Source organism: Leucopleurus acutus, assembly GCF_964270905.1.
Source record: "Leucopleurus acutus genome assembly, chromosome: 9".
NCBI lineage: Eukaryota > Metazoa > Chordata > Mammalia > Artiodactyla > Delphinidae > Leucopleurus > Leucopleurus acutus.
Genome location: NC_139144.1, coordinates 29,187,351 through 29,211,539, shown reverse-complemented (window position 1 = coordinate 29,211,539; position 24,189 = coordinate 29,187,351). Strand labels below are relative to the sequence as shown.

The 24,189-nt window shown below is 36.5% G+C and overlaps 1 protein-coding gene across 1 annotated transcript in view; it reads left to right on the top strand.

Moving 5' to 3' along the window:
- The window catches only part of PCLO (piccolo presynaptic cytomatrix protein), a gene marked incomplete at both ends in the record, with an annotated part of 365,934 nt that overhangs the window by 4,225 nt on the left and 337,520 nt on the right, over positions 1 to 24,189 (top strand). The window contains 2 exons of the mRNA XM_082846518.1: positions 1,833 to 3,312; positions 21,740 to 23,134. Coding sequence (XP_082702644.1) covers positions 1,833 to 3,312; positions 21,740 to 23,134 — 2,875 coding nt within the window. The remainder of the gene's footprint in view (positions 1 to 1,832; positions 3,313 to 21,739; positions 23,135 to 24,189) is intronic.

Genomic DNA, 24,189 nt, shown 5'->3' with positions numbered 1-24,189 from the left:
TCAAAATTATTTTCCCCAATGGAAATATGTAGCAGTGTGTTTTGAAAGATCTCTTAGAACTGTTGGAATCAATTAGGATAATAATTTTAGTTCCTTATTTAAGTACAGGCTTCAGGGACATGGTAGTATCTAAAGCTTTTGTAACCTTTTTTCCTGGAGGAAATGGCCAGAATTAAGAATTGTATTTATTCACCTTTTATTAGAAAATCATTTTGTGGCATACATTGCCATTTATAGATTATTTTCTTTCTGACCCTTTGCTATTTAGAAGTAATACTTCTGTGTTTCTTCCTACTATGCCTTACATCTTGATCTATACTCAAATTTCTGTATCATTAGGGGTAGTTTAAAAACTTAATTCATAATAAGTACCAGATGACCTGAAATGAAAAAGTTATAGTCTGGTCCGTTAGCAGGTAAATTTTATTCAAACAAATTAAAACCTATAGAACTTTATTGTGATCGTCTCATATTTTAAGCGCTACTGAATCACTCTGTTTATCTCTTTTTCTTTTAATTAAAAAGAAATCTTTTCTAAAATTAATGTTACATATATCAAACAAAGTACTTATAATTTGATTTATCCCATAATTCTAGTGCAGCATGTTCTTATTAGTTGCAATTTTATCAGTAAAAAATAGCTTGTTTAAAATTTAATGTACTTGGTAAAAGTGTATATGAGAAACAAGTATTTTAATTATTGAGCCATAGTCATTTAAAATTGATGTTTCCAAAACTATTTAAAAAATATCCATCTTGTGTATTTGTCTATGAGTTAAAAGAAATCTTGCAAATTAATTACTTGTTGCATTTTTAAGTCATTGTCAATAATAATGACTAATTAACAATGGCAATAGTAAGTGTTGTAGAAAACATTAAGTAAAGAGATCATTATGTTTTTTCTTCCTTTGAGGAAGGTAACAGTACTTTTCAAAAGTGGGGTCACAACCAGATTGTTGCTATTTGTACATCAGGCTATGTATGTCTCAAGATGCTTTAAGCATCATATTGTTACATAGAGAGATCTCAGATTAAGAATGCTATTGGAAAAATAATTGAATGATATAACACTGTTCTTCCACAAGAAAGAATTGTTTCTCAGAATTTTCTAATTAAAGTAGGAATTCTTACTCTATAAAGTTTAGTAAGGACAATATTTGATAGATGTTACCTTTTTTGACAGATATTCTGTCAAAACTTGAATAGATGATCAGCTTTTTCAGAGTTCCTGAAAAAACCTCCTTTACCAGGTCCTGTGATGTCGTGTTGTATGTCTTATGTAGCTAATGTAAATTCTAATATTAAGTAAAAAACAAAACAAAAAACAGTTGCAGCAATCTCATTTAAAAATGAATATTTTCACTTCTTAGTGTGCTGGTATTTGGGAGGCTGACATTCCTTGACTATAACTTTTGGTTAGAAAGGATACATCCTGTGAGCATAAAAGTACTGGAACATGGCTTTGCATTGATCTGTTGAGTTAATATGTTTAAATAGGTTTGAAGTATGGCTAGATTCTATTAAGTAAATATAAATTATTTTTATTATAAATACTTTCTAACTAGATATCTTAATAGTTCATTACTTATAGTAGCAAGTATGGGGTTTTTTCCCCTTCCTCTTCACTTCCGTGTTGAAAATCTGTATCCATGTAAAGAAAGTAACAAAGACATTAAAAATTTTATGATTACTTATAGGATGCTGCAAAAATGGATTTTAGCTATATTTATGCATCATAATTTTGAAGATGCAAGAAAGTAATGGGTTTTAAATATTATTTCGAGTTGTGATAGTTTCCATTATTTTCACTTCTTTTTGTTTCATTCTTCTAGGAAACAAGAGTTGGATAGTAGTCAACCTCCAAAGCAGCCGGGAAAACCGCCGGACCCAGGGCGTCCAGTTCAGCCTGGTCTCAGTAAAAGTAGAACTACGGACACTCTGAGGTCAGAGCAGAAATTGCCTGGAAGGAGTCCTTCCACTATTAGCTTGAAAGAATCGAAATCCAGAACTGATTTTAAGGAAGAGCACAAGTCTAGTATGATGCCTGGCTTCCTCTCAGAGGTTAATCCTTTAAGTGCTGTCTCCTCTGTTGTAAATAAATTCAGTCCTTTTGATTTGATATCAGACCCTGATGCCTCCCAGGAAGAAGCCTCCAAGAAACAAAAAATATCTCAGAAGGAACAAGGAAAACCTGAAGGAATCCCAAAGCCTCCATCACAACAACAGTCACCCAAGCCAGTTCCTAAGCAGCCAGGACCTGTGAGGGCCCTGCTTCAGCAGGACGGTTCTCCCAAATCAGTATCTCCTCAGCAGCCTCCAGAAACAGGAAAGCCAACTCAGGGCCTCACCCAGGCTCCTCAGACAGAGCAGGCAAAATTGCCACTTCAAAGAGATGCAGCCAGGCCTCAGACTAAACAGACAGATACAGTAAGGGGAGAATCCGTCAAACCCTCACTGCAAAGCCCATCCAAGCCACCTATTCACCAAGTAAGTCCTGGAAAGCCTCCAGCTCAGCAGCCTGGACCTGGAAAACTTTCCACACCACAGCCTGGGCCTGCAAAGCCCTCAGCTCAGCAGCCAGGGCCAACGAAGGCCCTAGCTCAACAGCCAGGGACCCCAAAGACCCCGGCCCAGCCACCAGGAACAGCAAAGCCTGCAGCTCAGCCTCCTGGGCCCGCAAAGACTCCGGCTCAGCCTCCTGGGCCCGCAAAGACTCCGGCTCAGCCTCCTGGGCCCGCAAAGACTCCGGCTCAGCCTCCTGGGCCCGCAAAGACTGCGGCTCAGCCTCCTGGGCCCGCAAAGACTGCGGCTCAGCCTCCTGGGCCCGCAAAGACTGCGGCTCAGCCTCCTGGGCCCGCAAAGACTGCGGCTCAGCCTCCTGGGCCCGCAAAGACTGCGGCTCAGCCTCCTGGGCCCGCAAAGACTGCGGCTCAGCCTCCTGGGCCCGCAAAGACTGCAGCTCAGCAGGTTGGGCCAGCGAAACCTCAGGTCCAGCAGCCTGGGCCAGGCAAGACTCCAGCTCAACAGCCTGGCCCAATGAAGCCTCCTCCTCAGCAGCCTGGCCCAGCAAAGCCCCCTCCTCAACAATCTACAATACCAGTAAGCCAAACAGGGAAACCTCTGCAGCCACAAACTTTTCCATCTGCAGCACAGACTCCAGTACAAGGCCTCCCCAAAACCATCTGTCCTCTTTGCAATACCACTGAACTTCTGTTGAATGTTCCAGAAAAGGCCAATTTTAACACATGCACTGAGTGTCAAACCACTGTTTGTAGCCTCTGTGGTTTTAACCCCAATCCTCATTTAACCGAGGTAAGTGCATTGTTTCGTTATGTTCATGCTCTTAAACCATATCATCATCTTACACAATGGTTCTTAGTGTATTGCTGTTAACGATAGGATGGCACTGTTTTTCTCTGGTTCTTTTCTTCTTTCCCTCCTTCCTTCCTACTTTCCTCTTTTTCTTCTCTGCCAAATGTAAATCAGAGTTTTTCAACATTTTCTCCAATAATATTTCTCCAAAATATTGCTACAATTTCTGATAAATTTGGCACATAAAGGAAGTATGAATTGATTGATAGATGCTGAGCTTTTGCTCATTGTATTCTATGGGTAAAATCCACACTATTATTACATTATATTAATTTTTACATCAGCTTTTAAATTCGTGCTCCTACCTGCCATGATACTCTTGATATGATATTCTTAAATGGGGTCCTATTTATGCTGCGAAAAAAAGTGGACAGTGTTTTCAGATTCGAAATACAATTTTGATATGAAATTGAATACATTCTTTCAAATTGCACATCCCCTTTTCCTGCCAGTGATTTTGCTATACACTGTGAGAGCATGCTTCCCTCATTAGTTGAGAGTCATTCATAACAGCGTAAGTCACTTCAAAAAAATGAAGTCATTAGAACAGGTTCAACTTTATGGGTGTCTGCTTAGACGGATCACAGTTTATAACTCCAAGTCTTTGGGTAAGCCTTCCTGGCAGACTGAATCATGAAGGGGCCAGTTGTGACACAAATGAGTTCAAGGTTGTTTACTCTGGTTCAGGATAGAAAAGTTATTCTCAGCAGGTCAGTTACTGTCAACTCAGTGCTTAAAGCCCCTGAATAAAATAGCATTTTAATAGGTAGAGATTTGGGGACGTTCAGGGGAAGGGACAGAAAACATAATACTGCAGAACTTAGAAATTCTCTGGAGTTAAGAAATAATACAGTGAAGATGGTATAATAATATAAAATAAGTGAGAATAAAAGGGCTTAGGGTTTGAAAGAATACATTTTTAAAAGAAATGCAGTAGCCCCTACCCGATGAGAAGGCAGAGAAACCATTGAGTCCATCTAGAGAACAGCTGTTAGTGGGCTGTATAATGCCCAAGAAGGAATGAAGGCAGCAGGCAATGAAGGATTATGTCATTTAAATATCCGCGAGAGAGGAGACTTGTGTACCCTTGTTATAAATGCAATCTATGTTCTGATAAAAACAACAGTGATAATTATTGGTAGCTGTTACGTTAGTTTGGATACTTACTGTGATGAAAGTTGAAAATGATGTCCATTTAAAATATGTCAACCTCTGGTTTTCCGCTAAGGTATCTTTTACTCTTTTTACCAAAAGTCATGTTGAGTACTTTAAATTTTTAGATAAGCCATACTTCAGTGATAAAATTGCAATTAATAAGAACATTTAAGTTATGGAGGAAATCGGATTATAAATAGTTGGTTTATATATTTGTAGCTTTTTTTCATATCTTAAACTTTTTTCCACATTCTTTTTTTATCTTTTAATTTTTTAATTGAAGTATAGTTGAGGTATAAAATATGTTACAAGGGTACAATAGTGATTCACAATTTTTAAAGGTTATATTCTATTTATAGTTATTATAAAATATTTGCTGTGTTCCCCATGTTGTGCAATATATCCTTGTGGCATATTTTATACGTTATAGTTTTGTACCTCTTAATCCCTTACCCACATGCTGCCCCTTTCCCCTTTTTTCTCCCCACTGGTAACCACTAGTTTGTTCTCTACGTCTGTGTGTCTGCTTCTTTTTTGTTGTAGCCCCTAGTTTCTTGTATTTTTTAGAGTCCATGTATAAGTGATATCATACAGTATTTGTCTTTCTCTGTCTGACTTATTTCACTTAGCATAGTGCCCTCCAAGTGCATCCATGTTGTTGCAAATGGCAAAATTTCATTCTTTCTTACAGCTGAGTAATATTCCATATTGTGTGTGTATATATATATATGTGTGTGTGTGTGTGTGTATATATATATAAAAATTCTGATAAAGATGTGTTTCTGTTCATAGTATACCATCTTGATAGGAATGTGTAGTAATAATGACTTCAAACAGTAGATGATCTTTTTATAAAATGTTTGTCATGTTTTTGTGGCAATTTATAAGGCAGAAACCTGTAGTTGGACCTTCAAGCCACATATATTATTTGAGTACCTACAATGTGGAAGACATTTTACTACACGTTTGGTAGGCTATAAAGATAAGTAAAACATAATGCTGATCTTAACATGATCCAAATGTACTAGCTTAGGTCATACACACACAAGGAAATATGTGGTCAAATGATAAAAGCTGTGAGAGACATGAGCAAACATTATGAACTTCCAAGTAGGAAGTGCCATTTCCAGTGGGTGAGATAAGGAAAGCTTCATGGAGACAATGGCATTTGTGCTAGGTATATAGTGATGGATATTATTTCAACAGATAAAGAACATGAAAGGGGATAATGATTTAGCCTAAGACCTAGAGCCAGAATAATACAGGGTATGTTTAGGGAATCAGGCATAAATCTAGGTTGCCTGAAGTGGTGGCGAAGAAATGCTCCATGAGATTGGAGAAAAGTTTAAGTCAGATTTAGGTCTTCCACATTTAGTCGGTAGCGGTGAGCATTCTCCTTTATGAAACTTACCTTGTTTAATGTAGTCATGCCTTCAATCCTTCATTCATTTTACAAATGTGTATCAAATGCCAGGTTGCGAAGCACCATCAAGTACTTTGATAGAATCAAGTATGTGTTAGATATGGAGTCTTCCTTCTACCAGAAAACTGGGGAAATAAAAGATGTAAATAAGAAAGGAAAAAATAGATATATATGAAAAGTAACTTTGTATAGGTCTTTACAGTTCACATAGTTCCTTCTTATTTGTTTTATCAAAATTAAATTTCCAAATAATTCTATGGTCATGTATTCTGTTTTCTCTTATGGGAGAAAATTGGTGTTCAAGGGGTTACTATGTTAGGATCATCCTGATAGTAAATAACCAGAACCCAAACTAAATCTTCTGATTCCAAATCCATTTACTCGTGGTAAGAAGAGAGAAAGTGCTATGAGATCAAACGAAGAAGTCATCACTATCTTTGGGGGGTATGACAACTATCTTCATGGAAATAGAAGTATTTGAGCTGGGAATGTGAAGAATGATAAGAATTTGGCCACACTTGACAGGAGTTGGGAATGTGGGGGCGGCAGTTAGAGGGTCTCAATGGCTAAAAAAAAAGCATCCCCGTTATTAAGGAGATGAGCTTGGGCAAGTCATTTACACTTTCTGTAACAGTGATACCATATAAACAATGGAAATAACATGTTCTCTGTTAAACACATTGGATTTTTAGGAGGATTAGCTGAACATTTGTATGAGAAGGTATTTTTTAATATATGAAGTTCTTTTGAAGTTGTAATATGATGTCATAGATAATATTTTAAACAGAGTTGACTTTGACAGCTTACTCTCAAATTGTTTTCTACATAGATACAATATCATAAGTTGTTGGGTTCTGAGATAGCAATCAAGAGCCATTTGATCTACAGTATTAATTGTAACATTTCATTTTAATTCTCATTTTTTTCCCTATAAGGAAAAATGTAATCTTATGGGTCAAATTGTCCAAAAATACTCAGATTGAGTAAACAGTTTTACCATGCAGGACAGCGCCAGAGACTAGACATTCTATACTACTTTAATTTACATGAATTTATTATTTTCAAGTTTGAGTTATATGCAAGTTATTCTCTATATTATTACTTTTACAGCCTATTGGGTAAAAATAAAATTAAAATAAAAATAAAATCCTGGTCTCTTGTATCTCTCCTTGAAAAGATCAGGAGAATTTCTCTGATATATTTTTGTCACCAAAGCAGAATTATGACTATATATATTTGCTTTGAACATCCTGGCTCTTAAATGACTACTAGATCTGAGGAGAAGGACTGGAGAGGTGTCAACACCCAGACACAAGCTTTAGGAAAGGGGACTTTTACTTCCTTAACTAAATTTGCCAGCTCTCTCCCACCTCTGCCCACCTGACACACATATACACACACGTACACATACATATACAAACAAACACACTCATACCTTAGATAACTCAAATATTTGTGTGAAGGGGATGATGTTTAAGCGTCCTCTCTGGTAGTTGTCAAGATGTGTGCTGTTCAGATAAACCTTAAGAATCCACTGGCTCCAAGCCTAGACTTTATAGCTGTATCTCTTCTTGCTAAGAGGAGTTTATAGTTGTATCTCTTCTTGCTAGTCCGTTAATGGAGTTAATCTCAGCAATACAGGTTCACTCTTTGGGTTTGCTTTCTGACACAGAAACTGAACATTTGCTTTACAGTTAGTAACTACAGTGTTTCTTGTTGTTGTTCTTGTTGTTGTTGATTTACTTTATCTCTTTTGATATCTAGGCTGGGACCAGGTAGGTTAAGGAGAGATTGAAAGACTTATTCCTAATGTGTGATAATTCTCCTGGTTCTTAGGAAATTTTGTAATATATGAAATGACTTGTCATTTTTTAGACTGTTAATAATGAACTAAATGTTAGTGATAAAAGTGGGTTTAGGTGGGTGTTTTTTTTTCCTCATATTATTTCGATCATGATGGCCCATATATTAATCTTGGCTGAAGCTAGATGTTTTATTTAACAAAAACATGGCCATCTCTCAGGAGCTAAAAAAATAAAAATGAAAAACAAACACACTTAGACTTCCATATACACTCTCTCAACTTGTTAAAGAACAAACAAAAAATGACTGAAATTTTTTAGGTTGGCAAAGTGACTTAACTGGCCACCTCTTTTAGGTGGATCAGCCTGCTACTTCTATTAGGAGAAACTGAAGGGGAAAAATCTGTTAAGAAAAGTAGAGATATGCCAAATGTTAGGAGGCTGGAATTTGTGGAGAAAGAAAGCCAGTAAGACATTCCTGATGATGGAGTAGCAGAAAGAACTTTTAGAAAAAGGAATATTCTCTTTTTAGTTGCTTGCTGTTTTAGCACAAAGGTGATTGGTCACCCCAAATTCTAAGCAGAGACAGCAACACGGTTCTTTTTAAAAAGGAGGACTGAGCACATATGCGTTCACCTCCTCTCTAGAGGTCCCAGTTTTAAAAGCTTGAAAGTATAGTAGTTCTGTATACCTCAGTTAAAAAATAAATAAATAAGTAAAAACAGTAATAAAAAGTACTCATTAAAAAAAAGTGTAGTAGTTCGAAAAAATGGGAAAGACCACCAATGACATAAATTGGCAGGTTGAAGAATTCCTAGAAGATAGAAAGTAGATGGAAAGGTGGTGACAGAAACAGAGCTAAAGAAACCACTGTCAGGTGGCTTCCTTATGGAGCCTCAGTGAAGCTCTGAGCTTAGCATCCACAAATACAGACAGCAACAGTTGGTCGTAGGTAGTGATCAAGTAATAAATTACAGAACTACAGGAGGAACAAACAGGACAAGTGGACTCTTTCCTAATCTCTAGTGGAAGACAGCGGGTAGAAGAGGCTTTATTTTCTTCTGCTTAGGCTAAAGCCAAAGAATTCTCCAAATGAAGGGATGAACTGCCTGAGGAAGGGCCCTCATAAGAAAAGTAGGGCTTTCGAAAGAAAATGAGAAGAAGTAATGCTCCTCTCCCACAACAGAGTGATTTAAAGGAGGAAACAAACAAAACACTTAAGGAGTCAAATTTACTAAATCTGTTACCCTCCTAGTAAAGCTGTCCTTACTTTGGACACTGACCCTCTGCCATCCTACTTCCTCTTATTCAAAGAAGAGGACTAATGGGGAAGCAGAACTGTCAAGAAATACAGAAAAACCTCTGTTGATTACCCATTCTAAATAATGGAGACATTCACTGTAAATGAATGGTTTGAAGAGAGTCACTTGACATTTTAGCAATAATGTCACAGGAAGGACATGGATAAACTAGTGAAAGACAAAACAAAACACCTGACCTCACAGGAAGGAGTCCATTCAGGAAATATAAAGAACTTATAAAATTCTTATTATTCCTGAGAAATACTTAAGAGAGGGTATTTCATCAATAATTAGTACACTCAAATTTCAGTGGGCTGATTGAGGGTAAAAATGGGCCTGGTTGATGTTCTGGAAAAGCAAGACCCAGAATTTTCCCAGCTTGTAGAGCAAATTATCCAGCTATTTAACTGAGCGCCTACTATGTTTCAGGCACTTTTCTGGACTGTGCTAGTTGTAAAAGTGAACAAAGTAGCCAAAAATTCTTCCCTCGTGCGACATGTATTCTAGTAAGAGTGGCAAATAAATAAAACGTATAGTGTGACAGATGGTAATAAGTGTTATGGAGAAAAATGAAGTAGAAGGTTATAGCACAGACCAAGGGAGGGTTGGTGATGTGGTGGTAGGGTCCTCTCACTCCCTCTAATTGGGGGATTGGAGTCTGGGAGTTGAGGGATGACTCAGGAATCTGGAATTTGTAGTGGTGACTAAAGGTCTAATTTGTATAGTTCTGAGGCTGGGAGCTCGAGACGGGTTAAGAAAGGAAAGAGTGGGAATGTACCCAAGAATGTGCACAATTCTGAGATGCCTCTCTTTACTCCTTCCTGTGGTGATGTGGAGGCTGGGGAATGAGCATTTTACTCCAGCATAAGGAGCTCTTTCTAAACTCTTGTCCATGGAGTTGTAGACATTTTGGGGCTGTGGTCATCTGAAATTCTGGGGCTCCCTTGGGACTCTGGGAGTTCTGAGGCTTTAAGAGAAATATTAAAAATCATGGAAATTATATCTAAGAGCTCTAATAGGAGTTCCAGAAAGAAATGAATGAAGGCTATGGAGTCAGGCTCTAGCAGAAAGAAAATGTAAGTCTTCAGATTTTGATCCACCAATGGATCAAGCAAGATTAGTAAAACATCTGATAGATACATCCTGGTGAAATAATCTGATTTCCAAGGGTAAGGAGAAAAGTTGGAAGACTTCCACAGAGAAAAAAATTAGCATCTACAAAAAGATGAGAAATCAGGCAGGTGTCAACACAGAAGACAGCCGAGAGGGACCAATTTCTTTAAATTTGTAGAGATGGTGATTAGATGAATCCTCTATCCAGGCAAGAGATCAAGAGGGAGTGTGACAGCAGCTTAAGAATTTTTTTTCACACTTAAGGGTCCATAAAAATCATTGGCACTCTATAAGTGTATGTATATATGTATAAATGTGTACGTAGGTGTATGTATGTATATATCACAATCACTGTAGGAGTTCCTCTATTAAAATGGAAAATGAAAAGAGTGGGATGGAGTAGCTGATTATGCCCCAGAAATGAAGAAAACTAAAAAGACATTAAGTCATTTTTTGCCAAAATGTGATTGCATAATAGTAGTGGAATGTGAGATGATATTAGATGGTACACAAATCAAACTGAAAAAGTTATACATCATTTAACTGTGTGTTAAAATATTTAATTAATACATCAAATATAATTTCTTGGATATTGCTTAAGACAACCCTAAAACAGATGATAATATAAGGTTGTTTTTTGAAAAAATGTTGCTTTTATAGAAGGAGAAAATACATAGCATCTTAAATTTATAAATCAAAACTTATTATTTGATGTTATAATGGCAGCCACTAGAAAAAGTCACAGCAAAAGTTAACACTGATTGATTCTGAAGATGCAAGCTTGGTGCCTGAGAGAGAGGCTTTTACTTTTAAGGTCAAACCTTTTTGTGCTTTTTTTTTTTTTTTTTTTTTTTTGCGGTACACGGGCCTCTCACTGTTGCGGCCTCTCCCGTTGCGGAGCACAGGCTCCGGATGCACAGGCTCAGTGGCCATGGCTCATGGGCCCAGCTGCTCCGCGGCACGTGGGATCTTCCCGGACAGGGGCACGAACCTGTGTCCCCTGCATCGGCAGGCGGACTGTCAACCACAGTGCCACCAGGGAAGCCCTTTGTGCTATTTTTTTAACCTTGGAAATTCGTTTTTTTTTTTTTGCTTGTTTTTGTTTTTTTAAAATTTTCCTTTGCTTTATTATTATTATTTTTTAAACATCTTTATTGGAGTATAATTGCTTTACAATGGTGTGTTAGTTTCTGCTGTATAACAAAATGAATCAGCCATACATATACATATATCCCCATATCTCTTCCCTCTTGCGTCTCCCTCCCACCCTCCCTATCCCACCTGTCGAGGTGGTCACAAAGCACCGAGCCGATCTCCGTGCTATGCAGCTGCTCCCCACTAGCTATCTGTTTTACATTTGGTAGTGTATGTGTGTCCATGCCACTCTCGCACTTAGTCCCAGCTTACCGTTCCCCCGCCCCCACCGTGTCCTCAAGTCCATTCTCTACATCTGCGTCATTATTCCTGTTCTGCCCCTAGGTTCATCAGAACCATGTTTTTTTTTTTTTTAGATTCCATATATATGTGTTAGCATACGGTATTTGGAAATTCATCTTATAATTAACACTTGAGTAATTTAAAAAATTCTCATTCATCACATGACTGATTAAACAATTTATATGATATGAAGGAATGGGTAAATTAGAGTCTCGATTTTCACATCTTTAGCTTTGGCATTCTACTTGGTGAAATGTCAGGAATTTTTGGTTCTAGATAACAGTAATGATTTGAAATGCCTTATGCCTGTAATGCCAGATTTGGTCAGTTTTTTCATTTGTTCTTTGCTTGTCACAGGCATGTATACTTTAACTGGCACAATTTTAAATGAACCCAGTAAAGAGAAATAAAGTCCCTTGATTCTAAACATAAAGTTTTTAGAAGACAAAGAATATTCTGGGTTTGTTTTGTTTTGTTTGTTTTGTTATTCTCTAATAATCCTTAGGTATCCTTCATAGTATTTAAAACAAAAATACCCTGAGTATAACAAAATTTATTTAAAATAATTTTCTCATGAATCTAGAGGACTAGAAATAATCATTTAAAAATCCTTATTACTTAAATGTGTTCACGAACGCCATGTTTGTTTAGCTTTCATTTTCCATGAGGTCTAGTTTGCAGCATTTTCCTCATTACTTGGATGTTGCACCTATAAAATAAATATGTATTCCTCATGCTCTACCCATAAGTTTAATCATTAGAACCAAAGCTTTTTTCCCACTTCCAGCTTTTAAATAACTAGATGTTTCAGGTGTCTTTCTGCATATCCAGCTTTTTGTAATGTCTACTAAGTGTTGCTACATATTATTGCAGCTAGTATGATGATCTGTATAGCTTAGTAAGAACAGATGTTCTGCTGTGAAAGCAGATACCCACAACTAACAGAATCATTTATTGGATCAGTAAACTTAATACAGTGATGGGTTAACTTGCTCATTGTTCACATCCCTGGAGAAATCACACATACCTAACACTCTCCGCTGTTCCATATCTTAATTAGCTTAGGTGAAACTGGGCTCTTACTTACAAACATTTCAAAAGTACTACATTGAAGACAAAGATGTAAATAATCTATTAGAAGTTTATATATCTTCCTTAAAGTAATGCCAATATCGAAAGCATCAGTAAGGCATACAAAGATCTGGGTTGTAGTCCTAGCTCTGCCCTTTACACATAAATACTCTCGCTGATGTTCCTCTGAATTCAGTCAACAGTAGTTCTAGTTACCTTTGATAAAGAAGCAGGAACTTCACTATAGACAATGTTTCTTGCCTGTCTTCTTACTTTACTCTTACTGTAATTCGGTCAGGTCATTTTAACTTTTCTGAGTATTTATTTTTCTTATTTGTGAGACTTGTCATATACTAAAAATTACATTTGGCAGTATAAGTGGAAGTGCTTTGAAATTGGCAGGAATAAATATTTGTATTTATTATTAATCTGTATAAAAATTCTAGTAAGTAGGGATGTTGCCATCATTGTTAACTCCGTTTGTCACTGGGAAACCGAGGGTAAGAATTTGCAAGGTCACAGAATTACTTAGCAATGAATCTCATACAAGAAGCTAGATCTAAATTTAGCAACATTTTTAAATAGGAGAGCACATTGATTTTAAACCAGTCATTTCTAGATTACAGAAAGTGTGTGTGTGTGTGTGTGTGTGTGTGTGTGTGTGTAAGAGAGAGAGAGAGAAAGAGAGAGAGAGAGAATTTTACATATTCTTAAAGTTATAAGAAATCAACCTTCTTGAGACTCACAGACATAGAGAACATGCTTATGATTACCGAAAGGGAAAGGTGGGGAGAGGGATAAATTGAGAATTTGGGGTTAAGAGGTGCACACTACTATATATAAAATAGATAAACAACAAGGATCTACTGTATAGCACAGGGAACTGTATTTAATATCTTGTAATAACCTATAATGGAAAAGAATCTGAAAAAGAATATATATATGTGTGTATACATATATATCTAATATGTATCTATATCAGTATATCTCAGTCAGTTTGCTGAACACCTGAAACTAACAACACTGTAAATCAACTATACTTCAATTAAAAAAAAAGAAATTAACCTTCTTGGCAGGAGTTTATTTTTGAAATTTAGTGTAAAAAATTGAGGTGTAAGAGCACTGACTTTATACCTTTCTACTCACTCTTGCTCAAACCAAAGCCTTATTTATATTGCTGAGCTCTTTTTTGTTCTTTAGAAAGCCATGAGCTCCTTCTATGAGCCAGCCACTCTGTTAGATTTTGAAAATAGACATAATGAAGTTGATAAGTTTGCTCACTGTTAAGAATAGAACTCAGAGTTTAGAGGGAGAGTCAATAATTTAGCAAATGCAGATGGAGTCTTGTTTGTAAAATAGAAAATAATAAACGCCATATGGATGAGATACATTCTTTTTTTTTTTTTTTTTTTGCGGTACGCGGGCCTCTCACTGTTGTGGCCTCTCCCGTTGCGGAGCACAGGCTCCGGACGCGCAGGCTCAGTGGCCATGGCTCACGGTCCTAGCCGCTCCGCGGCATGTGGGATCTTCCCGGACCAGGGCACGAACCCGTGTCCCCTGCATCGGCAGGCGGACTCTCAACCACTGCGCCACCAGGGAAGCCCTGGATGAGATACATTCTTACCTGAATATAAAACAATAAACTACCTTTCTATTATTTTCTTCTATCTAATCAGAAATAAAGATTTTTAAATCAGTTGGTAAAACAAATATGACATTTCTAGCATTTATTCAGGAAAATCAAACTTCAGTAGAATTCATCAAACAAACCTTTGGATCAGATTTCTACTTAGGTAAAAGAATTCAAAGAAGTCAATGGCAGGCTTCATCATGTGAACATGTAACTATAATTGTATTTGTTGGGAAAAATTTTAATATGTAGCTCTGTGTGTTTTTTAACTTGAAAGAGGAAGGATTTAAAAAAATGGTCAGAAGGAAATCAATGGTAATGAAAATTGTGGCTAGGATTTGTGAAAAAAAGGTGAAAATAATGTAAAGCTGATTAAGTGTAATTTTAAAGTCAGATTTTCCTTAAATACATTCTTGAAAATGCACATACATAAAACTATTTAAGATTTGAATAAATTATAGGGGGCTCCCATTCACAGAAAGCTGAAAGAGGCTAAAATCCCTTATGAAACTGTATTTTTACACAAGGTCCGTGCAGTGGGAGCACAGTCTTAACCAATGGACCGCCAGGGAAGTCCCTCATATATGTATTTTTAAAAGCACTTCTTTCCTTTCCAAGTTAACATACAAATGATTATCTTAATTCCAATTACTATCTGATCAAATTAAAGATATTTAAATTTCAGCATATATAATGAGTTCACAAAGTTTATGAGCCCTTTGAGTCTTTTCACTAATGTAATTTTTTTCACTTTTAAGTGAAATAATAGGACAATCAATAAGTTGTTTAAATAATGGCACAAACGTTGCCTAATTGAAACTATTGGATCGCAGGCTACAAAATTGTGTGATAGCTCAAGGCGTGTTAATCATTTGAGATATAAAAGTTTGAATTCACCATGTGAGAGGCAGTCAGAAGTGTTAATATATATGTAAGTTCAGTTTACTGATTTGGGGTCTTCTGTGTTGCTGTAGTAAAATGCAAATAATATTTTCAAGTCTTTGTACTGTAATTATTTTGTAAATTGATTAAAGTGGCAGTTTTTTTGGTTGGGCTGCACTGACACTCAGATATGCTTTTATCATTTGACCCTATTTTGTGAAGGTTTAACAAATGTTATTTCTAGCCTTTGGTGAACATTCCTATGCTTTATGAAGAAAAAAGTGCAGATTGAGGTTACATTTCACAAAGTTTGTTAATGGTTTCTGAATTATGCAGCAGAAGTTGTAAGCCACACAGTTTCAGAAGGTATCCATTCAAATTCTGGATGGATTGTCATAAATAAAACAGTTTCATCAAGTCGCTGAGCATGTCATCACAGTTCTGAGGAATGCTAGTGTCTAGTTTTTATCCAAAATAAATTGTGCGTTAATATGCATAAAGATGTCAACTGCAGTGAGCCATCTGCAGCCAAACTGCTGTCAGCTAGTAGCTGCCTTTGTGGAGGAGGTCATGTGGGTTGGGCATTCCTTGAGTAGCAGAACGCATAATCTGTTATCAAACTTTAGCTTGGGTTTCTCTTGATAATATTATATGTTATTATCTGATACATATTATTTAATTATATTCTCTATGGCATTCAAAACAATATGAATAAAAATAATACATAGATAACTTAGAGATAATTTGATGAGAAGTAGGAAACAAGTTTAGAATAATTCATCAATAAATAATATCTAAAATTTACTTGGTATCTAATACAGAGGTAAGAGTAATCATAAGAAGTGGTTGCTCTTTTTAAGAGTCCATGTGAGGATAGGAAAAGAGAGGAAATAATTGGAAAAAAAATATAAAGCAGTATCTATTTGAGTCTAAATGCTGTGCTTCAAACGATAGTAGGAATAGTTGAGAAGGGGTAGATCTCAATGGAGAATGGAATAGTTAAGTGGTAAAGGAGAGGGGTCATCGTGTAAAGCCTAGGAAGCATTTGGTAAATGGAAGAGGAGTACAAATTGGATTTCGAATCGTGACTCAGGTAAGAGAGAATGAGAACACTGCCTTGATGGAGTAAATGGTACATTTAGATACCGTGGTTTGCAGAAAAGTTGAGTTGTGATGCATCCAGAAATAAGAACCCAACAGATTTTAGTACAAGGGCAGGGTGATTGTATGATTGAAGAAAATGTATTCAGTAGCTAATGTGAATGGTATGAACACCAGCTAATATAAATTCCTAATACTGTGTTTGTTCTTTAGATGGTCCATTATGCCTCCTACTATGCTGTGTTGTTGAGCAGGGATTCCATTATAAATCTTCTGTAGGTTTGGCGTTTAAAATGTCCAATTTGGAGCACATTGAAGGGCGGATGTCAGTCATAATGCCTTCTGGACAGCTTCTGAGAAGCTTCCATTATCTTTTGAAGCGAATAGATTAAGAACAGTTCCAAGCAGGAATATACTTTAATTCTGGAACCCCAGTGTTTGCCAACTCATCTTATTTGTTAGATGTATTGAGTTAATTATTTTGAATTATCATTAAAGACATACTCTTAAAAATCAGAATCTAATTTTTCAGTACTTTTTTGATAGTGGCACCAATAATTGAAACTCTGTGTGGAATTTACAATTAAACTTTCAAGTGGTACCCTTTGAAACATTTAGTAAGACATTTATGATTATCCAGCAAAAGCCTTAGCCAGTGAAGTTGTATTACTATATTTCACATGACTCGGCTCTGATACATAACATAAAAGGGAGCCGGGGGAGTTGGATTAAACAGGGAGCTGTGTTAGTAATTATAAGCAGGTCCACGTTAGAATATACAATGACCTCAGAATGAGCAGAAATCCTGGCTGACTGCTCTCTTACCCCCATTTATATAGCATATTGTCAGAAGACTGAATGAACAATTCTATGCCTTTTTTTTTGCTTCTTTCTATAGAGCTAATTGGATTAGAGTAGCTCATTAAACACTTGTGTCTCCAGATCATGAATTCCATTTATTCATTTGCTGTAAGTAAGACTATAGGTGGGGGAAGGAAAAGATGACTATTTTTCCTTATTTGTTATATAAAATCTAGAATTTATGAATAGTTAAGGCATGACATATTTATCTAACACAGATTCTTTCATTTTACTGCTTGTATGTTGAAGGTAAGCTCCAGTGTTAACATTGCACAGAGACTTAAAATTTTACTGATAAGACCAAAAGCGTCCGAAGAAGTGGGGAGGGGGGGAGTTGAGGGGGGAATTGCAGGAAGAAAGGAAAAAAGCACTCATCGAGGGCCAGATCAGGAACCGTGGCTTTGGAAATACTGATACAGTTGTAGGCTCCCCTGGTATTGTTTCTTGAATTTCTCCCATTGCTTATCAAATGGATGTGGATGATGAGAGGAACGGGTGCTACTCGTGTCAGGGCACCTGGGAAGTTGTTTATGAAATATTGGTGAAAGGCTTCTTCTGAATTAGGCTTGGCCTTGGCTATTGTCTGACTTCTTTGGCATAGGTAATAAAGGATAAGGACTAAAGTCTTCTAAGATCCACATTCATAGCTATAGTGAAATGAAGACCCAATCATGCAGAACTAGGAGAACCAATTGTGTTATAGATGTGGATACCAAATGGAACGGGCAGCAGGTGTCTGAGGCAATGATGGTAGTAAATTCAGGTTCATCTCTGTTCATAGTTGGAGATAAACATTTAATTTTAGAAGTTAAACAAGACAGTAATTGTCTCCAAGCAGTGAAAATATGTATGGGGTAAGTATGGGGTGTTACTTCAGTTCGAATCAAAATGAGGATGTATGATCCATGAGCAAAAGTATAGTATAGGGAGAATGGCTTGCAACCAGAAAATGAAGGTAGAAGCCTGTCATTTAGGCAAGGTAAACAGTGGCGGTTAACAGAGTACACACAGAAATGTTGTAGCTTGAAGAGCATAAACATTTTAAATTAGTTTATTTAATTGAAACCAGCTCAAAAAATATTCGTGAACATCTATAATTATTAAAGGGTCAGACCGTACCAGGAAGTCTTTATCATTTGTTGCTTACAGTCTTTTGGGAAATACAGCCCTGGAGGTAGCAGAATTATGTAAGTGCTAACATGAGAACAGGAGCAAAATTATATATTTTGAATTTCTTGCAAAAATTAACTTTATTTCACAGTTATTGGAGAGGCGTTGAGGTTTGAAGAGAAGTAGAGTCAACCCCTTCTGTGGTGGTTTGTTTTAAACAGGTTATATTTGGTGGAGGTATGAAGTATTTGAGAAATGACAAGGGCCAAATGAGGGACAGTGGCTTTGGAAATGTGAACGAATGAATGGGGAATTACCTTTCACAAGCAATGCAGACACACTTTAGAAATAACTGAAAATGCAGTAAAGATATAATGGGATTTTTAACTCGGATGAGTGAGAGGGCAAAGGTGCTATTACTACTCCTTAACTCTCCCTCAGTGCATTGTGAAAAAGTAGATGGTGGTTCATGATGTTAATGTCAGGGCGGGCTATGGAGTTTTTCATTTGATTAATGTATAGGAAAGATTTTTTGTTTTTGTTTTCAGCTCAATCAGGGACTTGGAAATGCTGCTGTGTTCAGTAGTAGATTACGTTCTGAGATAAAACTCATTTCTGTTTTCAACAGATTTGGCCAGAATTAAATAAAAAAGAGGCTCTTTCTGAAAAATCCTAAGAGGATAAAATGCTTTTCACATTATGAAAGTTACAGACAATGATTTTAACCTGTATTCTCACAGTGAGGAGGAACATTGAGGGATCAGATGTCTTTTATATGTTGCTTATCAAAGTGAAGAAAATGGGGTCATGAGAAGGACAAAAGATGTTCGAAAAAAGGGTGTATTAAGAGAAAAGTAGAATGGTATCCCTATGGAGAAGCAGTGACCTGTGTTATCCACCCCTCTTTTCCTAACTCTCCCTTGTCTGCTTACTGGGAGACATAGTCACATACATTTATTAACTACAAGGAAACATTTGATTTTGGATTGAGGACAGTATAGTATGTGTGACCCACTATTGAAGTAAATCATACATTAGATATGCTGTGGTAGTGTTCTAATTTTGCAGTGGTCCAAAGATGGAGTAAAAGCCTACTGGCCAGCTATGCATGACGCTCCAATGTTCCCATGGCAAAGAGACTTAAAATTTTGCTGATAAGACCAAATGCATCCAAAGAAATTGGCGGGGGGGGGGGGCTTGTTTGAGGGAGAACTTGCAGGAAGAAAGGATAAATGGACTCATCACAGTATCACCATCAGATACTTATTATATATCTGTGATTATCTTGAAATTATATTATGCTTTAACCTGTTTCTTACCTGATTCTTCTATAATATAGTCTCCATGAGGACAGAGATTTTTGTCTCTTTTGTTCAGTGGTATGTGCTAAGTAGAAGTTGCTCAATAAATATTTGAATAAAGAAAGAAACAGATGAATACATTTTGCGTCTTCTTTGGCTCTGCCATTTGTTGGAAAGAATAAGAGCAATTAATACAATGACAGACACTAGCCCTAGAAGTTTGTAGTTTAAAGTGGTTAATCTGGGTATAGCTCTCATATAATAATTTATAGAAAAAATCATTGATAAAATATAAGTAAAGAATTATGCTTTTAATTATATTTTCTTTCATCTTGTCTGGCTGCATGATTATCAGGTCACATGGTATCATTTAAGACTGTGGAAGAAAACAAATGAGAAAAAATAAATAGTAGAGTAGCAGAATTGACATTGGCAGTAGGGGAGGGAGATGGCTGAATGTGTAGGGGCACGTTTATGGAGAAGTTTCCTTCCATCAAGAAGGGGACAAAGTGGAGTGAATTTCCTTACATTCAAGCTCACCTTTAGTCATGTTACTTACACAGGTAACAGTTGCTTATGTTTTGGGGTTCAAATATCTTTATGTTTAAAGAGTTATTTATTAGTGAAATACCTCAAACATACAGAAAGGTAAAGACAATATAGCAAATACATAAGTACTCAATACTCATGTTGAAAACAAATGTAATGAACACCCAAGTACCTCCCACCCATATGTAACAAATGTTTTCATTTTGCTTTTTGATTCACATTTTTAAACAGAAATATAACTTGTCAGTTAGAGTTTAAAATGTTCCTTCAACCTTCTAAAAACAAAAGTTTGCTTTCCATGAGATTGCAAAATAAGCCCTGTTATACTGGTACCTGAGTTTAAATAATTTCAGTGTCTTTTTTTTTTTTTTAAGCCATTTTAATGATTAAGAAAAAGGTACAGTAGAGTTTTTTTTCATTAAAGTTTAACAGCATAAAATGTCAAGTGAAAAAAGTTTTTAAAAGTTTAGAAATGACTAGTTTGGTTTCTTTTCAAAAGGGAATTGTTTCAAATAGAGAGTATGTTGTTTGCCAGCCTAATACTTTACAATTTTGTACTGTAGAAAACTTTTCTCCTACTTATGCTCCATATATTTAGTTTTTCACTGTGTAGATTTCTGAACAAAGAACTTCAGTGCTAAACTGGTAACATTGGTTACTTTGGGAGTTAAAGATTAGATCATGAATTTGCCCTTCAAAATTACTTTCATAATATTTAAAGTTTTGTAGAATGAGCATACATTATTTTGGAATAAGAAAAGGTAAATTTTAAACATAGGTACTTTTAAAATATCTTCTAAAATATGGTAGTACCAAATTCAACATCTCCTTTTAACAATGAAGGTGATATGAAAAGAACAGATGCATTTACGCCTATACATGATGCATATACGATGTGTATCTCACATATATATCTCACCAGTCATATAAGTATATTGCATACTTATATTGCTCTTTCCAGTAATGAAAAGGAAATGGAAGCAATGTTTTCTCTGTTAGATGATGCTATCTATGATAATTTGAGGGTGTGCCATTATTTTTCATTTATTTTCTTAACAGAGAATGTTCTCTTTCTAACCTGCAGTGGCTAATACAAGTTTTTTGTTTTCTCACATTTGATTATATCACCTTGGAGGGGGAAGTGATGCTCTTGCTAATTTAAGAAGGTAGCAATGTGTTAATAATTTGACAAGCATACTCTGGGTTATATAACTAAAAATTGTTTATGAGCCATTAATAGAGAAAATATCTAACATAACTGATTCTAGAATCTAATATGTTATAATTAATTTTCTTTTATCATACATGGTTTTCTGTTTCGAGGAGTAATCAAACTGAGTATTTTGTTTTACAAAGGCAAAGAATAACAAAACTAACATTAGAAGAAAAATACAATTCTGTGCTGATTTTCATTTTGTTTTCAGAGCTTAAGGCTCAGAGGTTCATTAGTTATATTGTAATGTACCTAACATTTTAATAGAAATTAAGTAAAATTATTTGATGTATATTTTATGTTTTGCATAATAAGAGACATAGTTTCAAAAGGTACCATGCAGTTTAAAAAATGTTTTTGTTTCTACATTGTTATTATCTCACTGACTATTGTTTTATATTATTTATATTATTTCTAGATAAAAGAGTGGCTCTGTTTAAACTGTCAGATGCAGAGAGCTCTAGGAGGTGACCTGGCTCCAGTTCCATCATCACCCCAGCCCAAACCGAAGACCGCCCCTGTTCCTACATCAGCAGCGAGCAAGCCAACCCCACAGTCACAGCAGATTTCTCCAAAGAAAGAGACTACACCCAAACAGGACGTCTCAAAGGCACCTGAGTCTAAAAAGCCCCCACCACTAGTGAAACAGCCAACCCTTCATGGCTCCCTCCCAGTCACAGCCCAGCAGCCTCCCGTGGCAGAGTCCTCCTCCAAGCCGGCCCCTCCCAAAGAGCCTTCCGTCCCATCTGAACAGGCCAAGGTCTCCGTGGCTGATGATAAACCAAAGCAGCCCAAGACAGAAAAGCCAGCCACAGACGTTGTGTCTTCATTGTCAACAGCAGCAAAACCGGATGTTCCAAGCTCCAAAGTACCGTCACAGGATCAAGAGAAAGCAATTCCTGCTCTAAAACCAGACTCTGCCAAACCCTCACAGAGTTTTCCACCAACAGGAGAAAAAGTCACCCCATTCGATTCTAAAGTCATCCCTCGACCTGCATCAGATTCAAAACTTATTTCACATCCTGGGCCTAGTTCAGAGAGCAAAGGTCAAAAACAAGTTGATTCAATTCAGAAGAAGGACGAACCCAAGAAAGCACAAACCAGAATGAGTCCTAAGCCAGATGCCAAGCCTATGCCAAAAGGGGCACCAGCACCCCAAGGTCCACGACCTTCCACTGGCCAAACTGCCCCCCCATCTCCACAGCCCCCGAAACCTCAGGAGCAGTCGAGACGTTTTAGTCTGAATCTGGGAAGTATTTCTGACGTCCCTAAATCACAGCCCACAACTCCTCAAGAAACAGTGACTGGGAAACTCTTTGGGTTTGGAGCATCCATTTTCAGCCAGGCGTCAAATCTAATTTCCACAGCAGGCCAGCCTGGGTCTCATTCACAGGGTGGGCCAGCGGCCCCGACAAAACAAGTCCCTCCTTCACAGCCACCTGCTTCTCAGGGGCCACCCAAATCCACAGCACCACCTGCACCTGCAAAGGCTATCCCTGTGAAAAAGGAAACCAAAGCTCTAGTAGCTGAAAAATTAGAACCCAAAGCTGAACAAGTTTCAACAGTAAAAAGAACAGAAACGGAAAAGAAGCCTCTGCCTACTAAGGACAGCAAACCTTCAACAGCCGAGCCTCAAAAGGCTGTTCTTCCCCCCAAACTGGAGGAAGTCCCCAAGCCAGAATCAGCCTGTCCTCTCTGCAAAACTAAACTCAACATAGGTTCTAAGGATCCTCCTAACTTCAATACTTGCACTGAATGCAAGAAAGAAGTGTGTAACCTCTGTGGATTTAACCCTACACCACACTTGACTGAGGTAAGCAGTATTTGTATCACATATGAATGTGAGTATATCGTGTTTATTCTGAAATATTTTGGTGGCCAAGTTTCTGAGCAAAAAATACATTTTTCATAAAGAAAAATTGATACTGGTATCTTTGAAGAAGTTTCAGTTACTTATTATAGGCTTACTTTCTTATTAAAAGTTAACATAATTTAGATTTTTCTGGCTTAAAGTACCAGAAGTAAGATGATGAAATAAGCTGACAACTTAAAATAACAATTATCCCATCCTTTATATGAATTAACAACCTATAGCTTCAGAGCACTATTTGATTTTCACCTAAAAACACCAAATAAAAGTTGTAATTTACTATTCCCAGTATCTCTAATCCTTCCAGTCTCTTTCGTACCTTAAAAAGAGAAGCCTGATTGATAGCAAGTCTATAAACAATGTGAGATCTGTTATCTTACAAAAGTTAAGACCTTTGAGTAAGTTAATAATATTGTCTGCTAGAAAATATTGGTTCAAATATATAATGTCTAGACTTTTTATAATTCTGTTTGAACTGTTATCTGACATAAATATAATAGAGCACTTTATTAGGAACTGTGGAAAGAAAAAGAAGTTATATGGATTTCAGTGACTAAAATGAAGGATTTTTTTTTAATGGGGTGACCGAAACACTTTTTATACAGTGTAAATGACTGAAAAGCAGATGACAATTTTCTACCTAATACAGTTATAGAAGAATGAATCTGTAAGCATTAGTCGTGTGTTAGGGCTATTAGAATATTTGGATATTGAGAGACTGAGAAGTTGAATGATGCTGCTGTCTTAGATAAGTAACAGTGATGTTTTAGTGAACATTTTGGGATTGAATTTAGATCATTGTTCATTGTTTTTATACAAATCAAAAATACTTAAGGGTTATTTTATTCTCCTCTCCTTGATTTTGTAATTCATTGGGTTGGAAAAAAAACGGAACAGATTTTTAGCAATTATACAAAAGAAGCTTTGAGATTCTTGGTGGTGTTTTCGAGTTAAGTTTTTTAAATAATAATAAGTTATAAAATATTTTTATTTTTTAC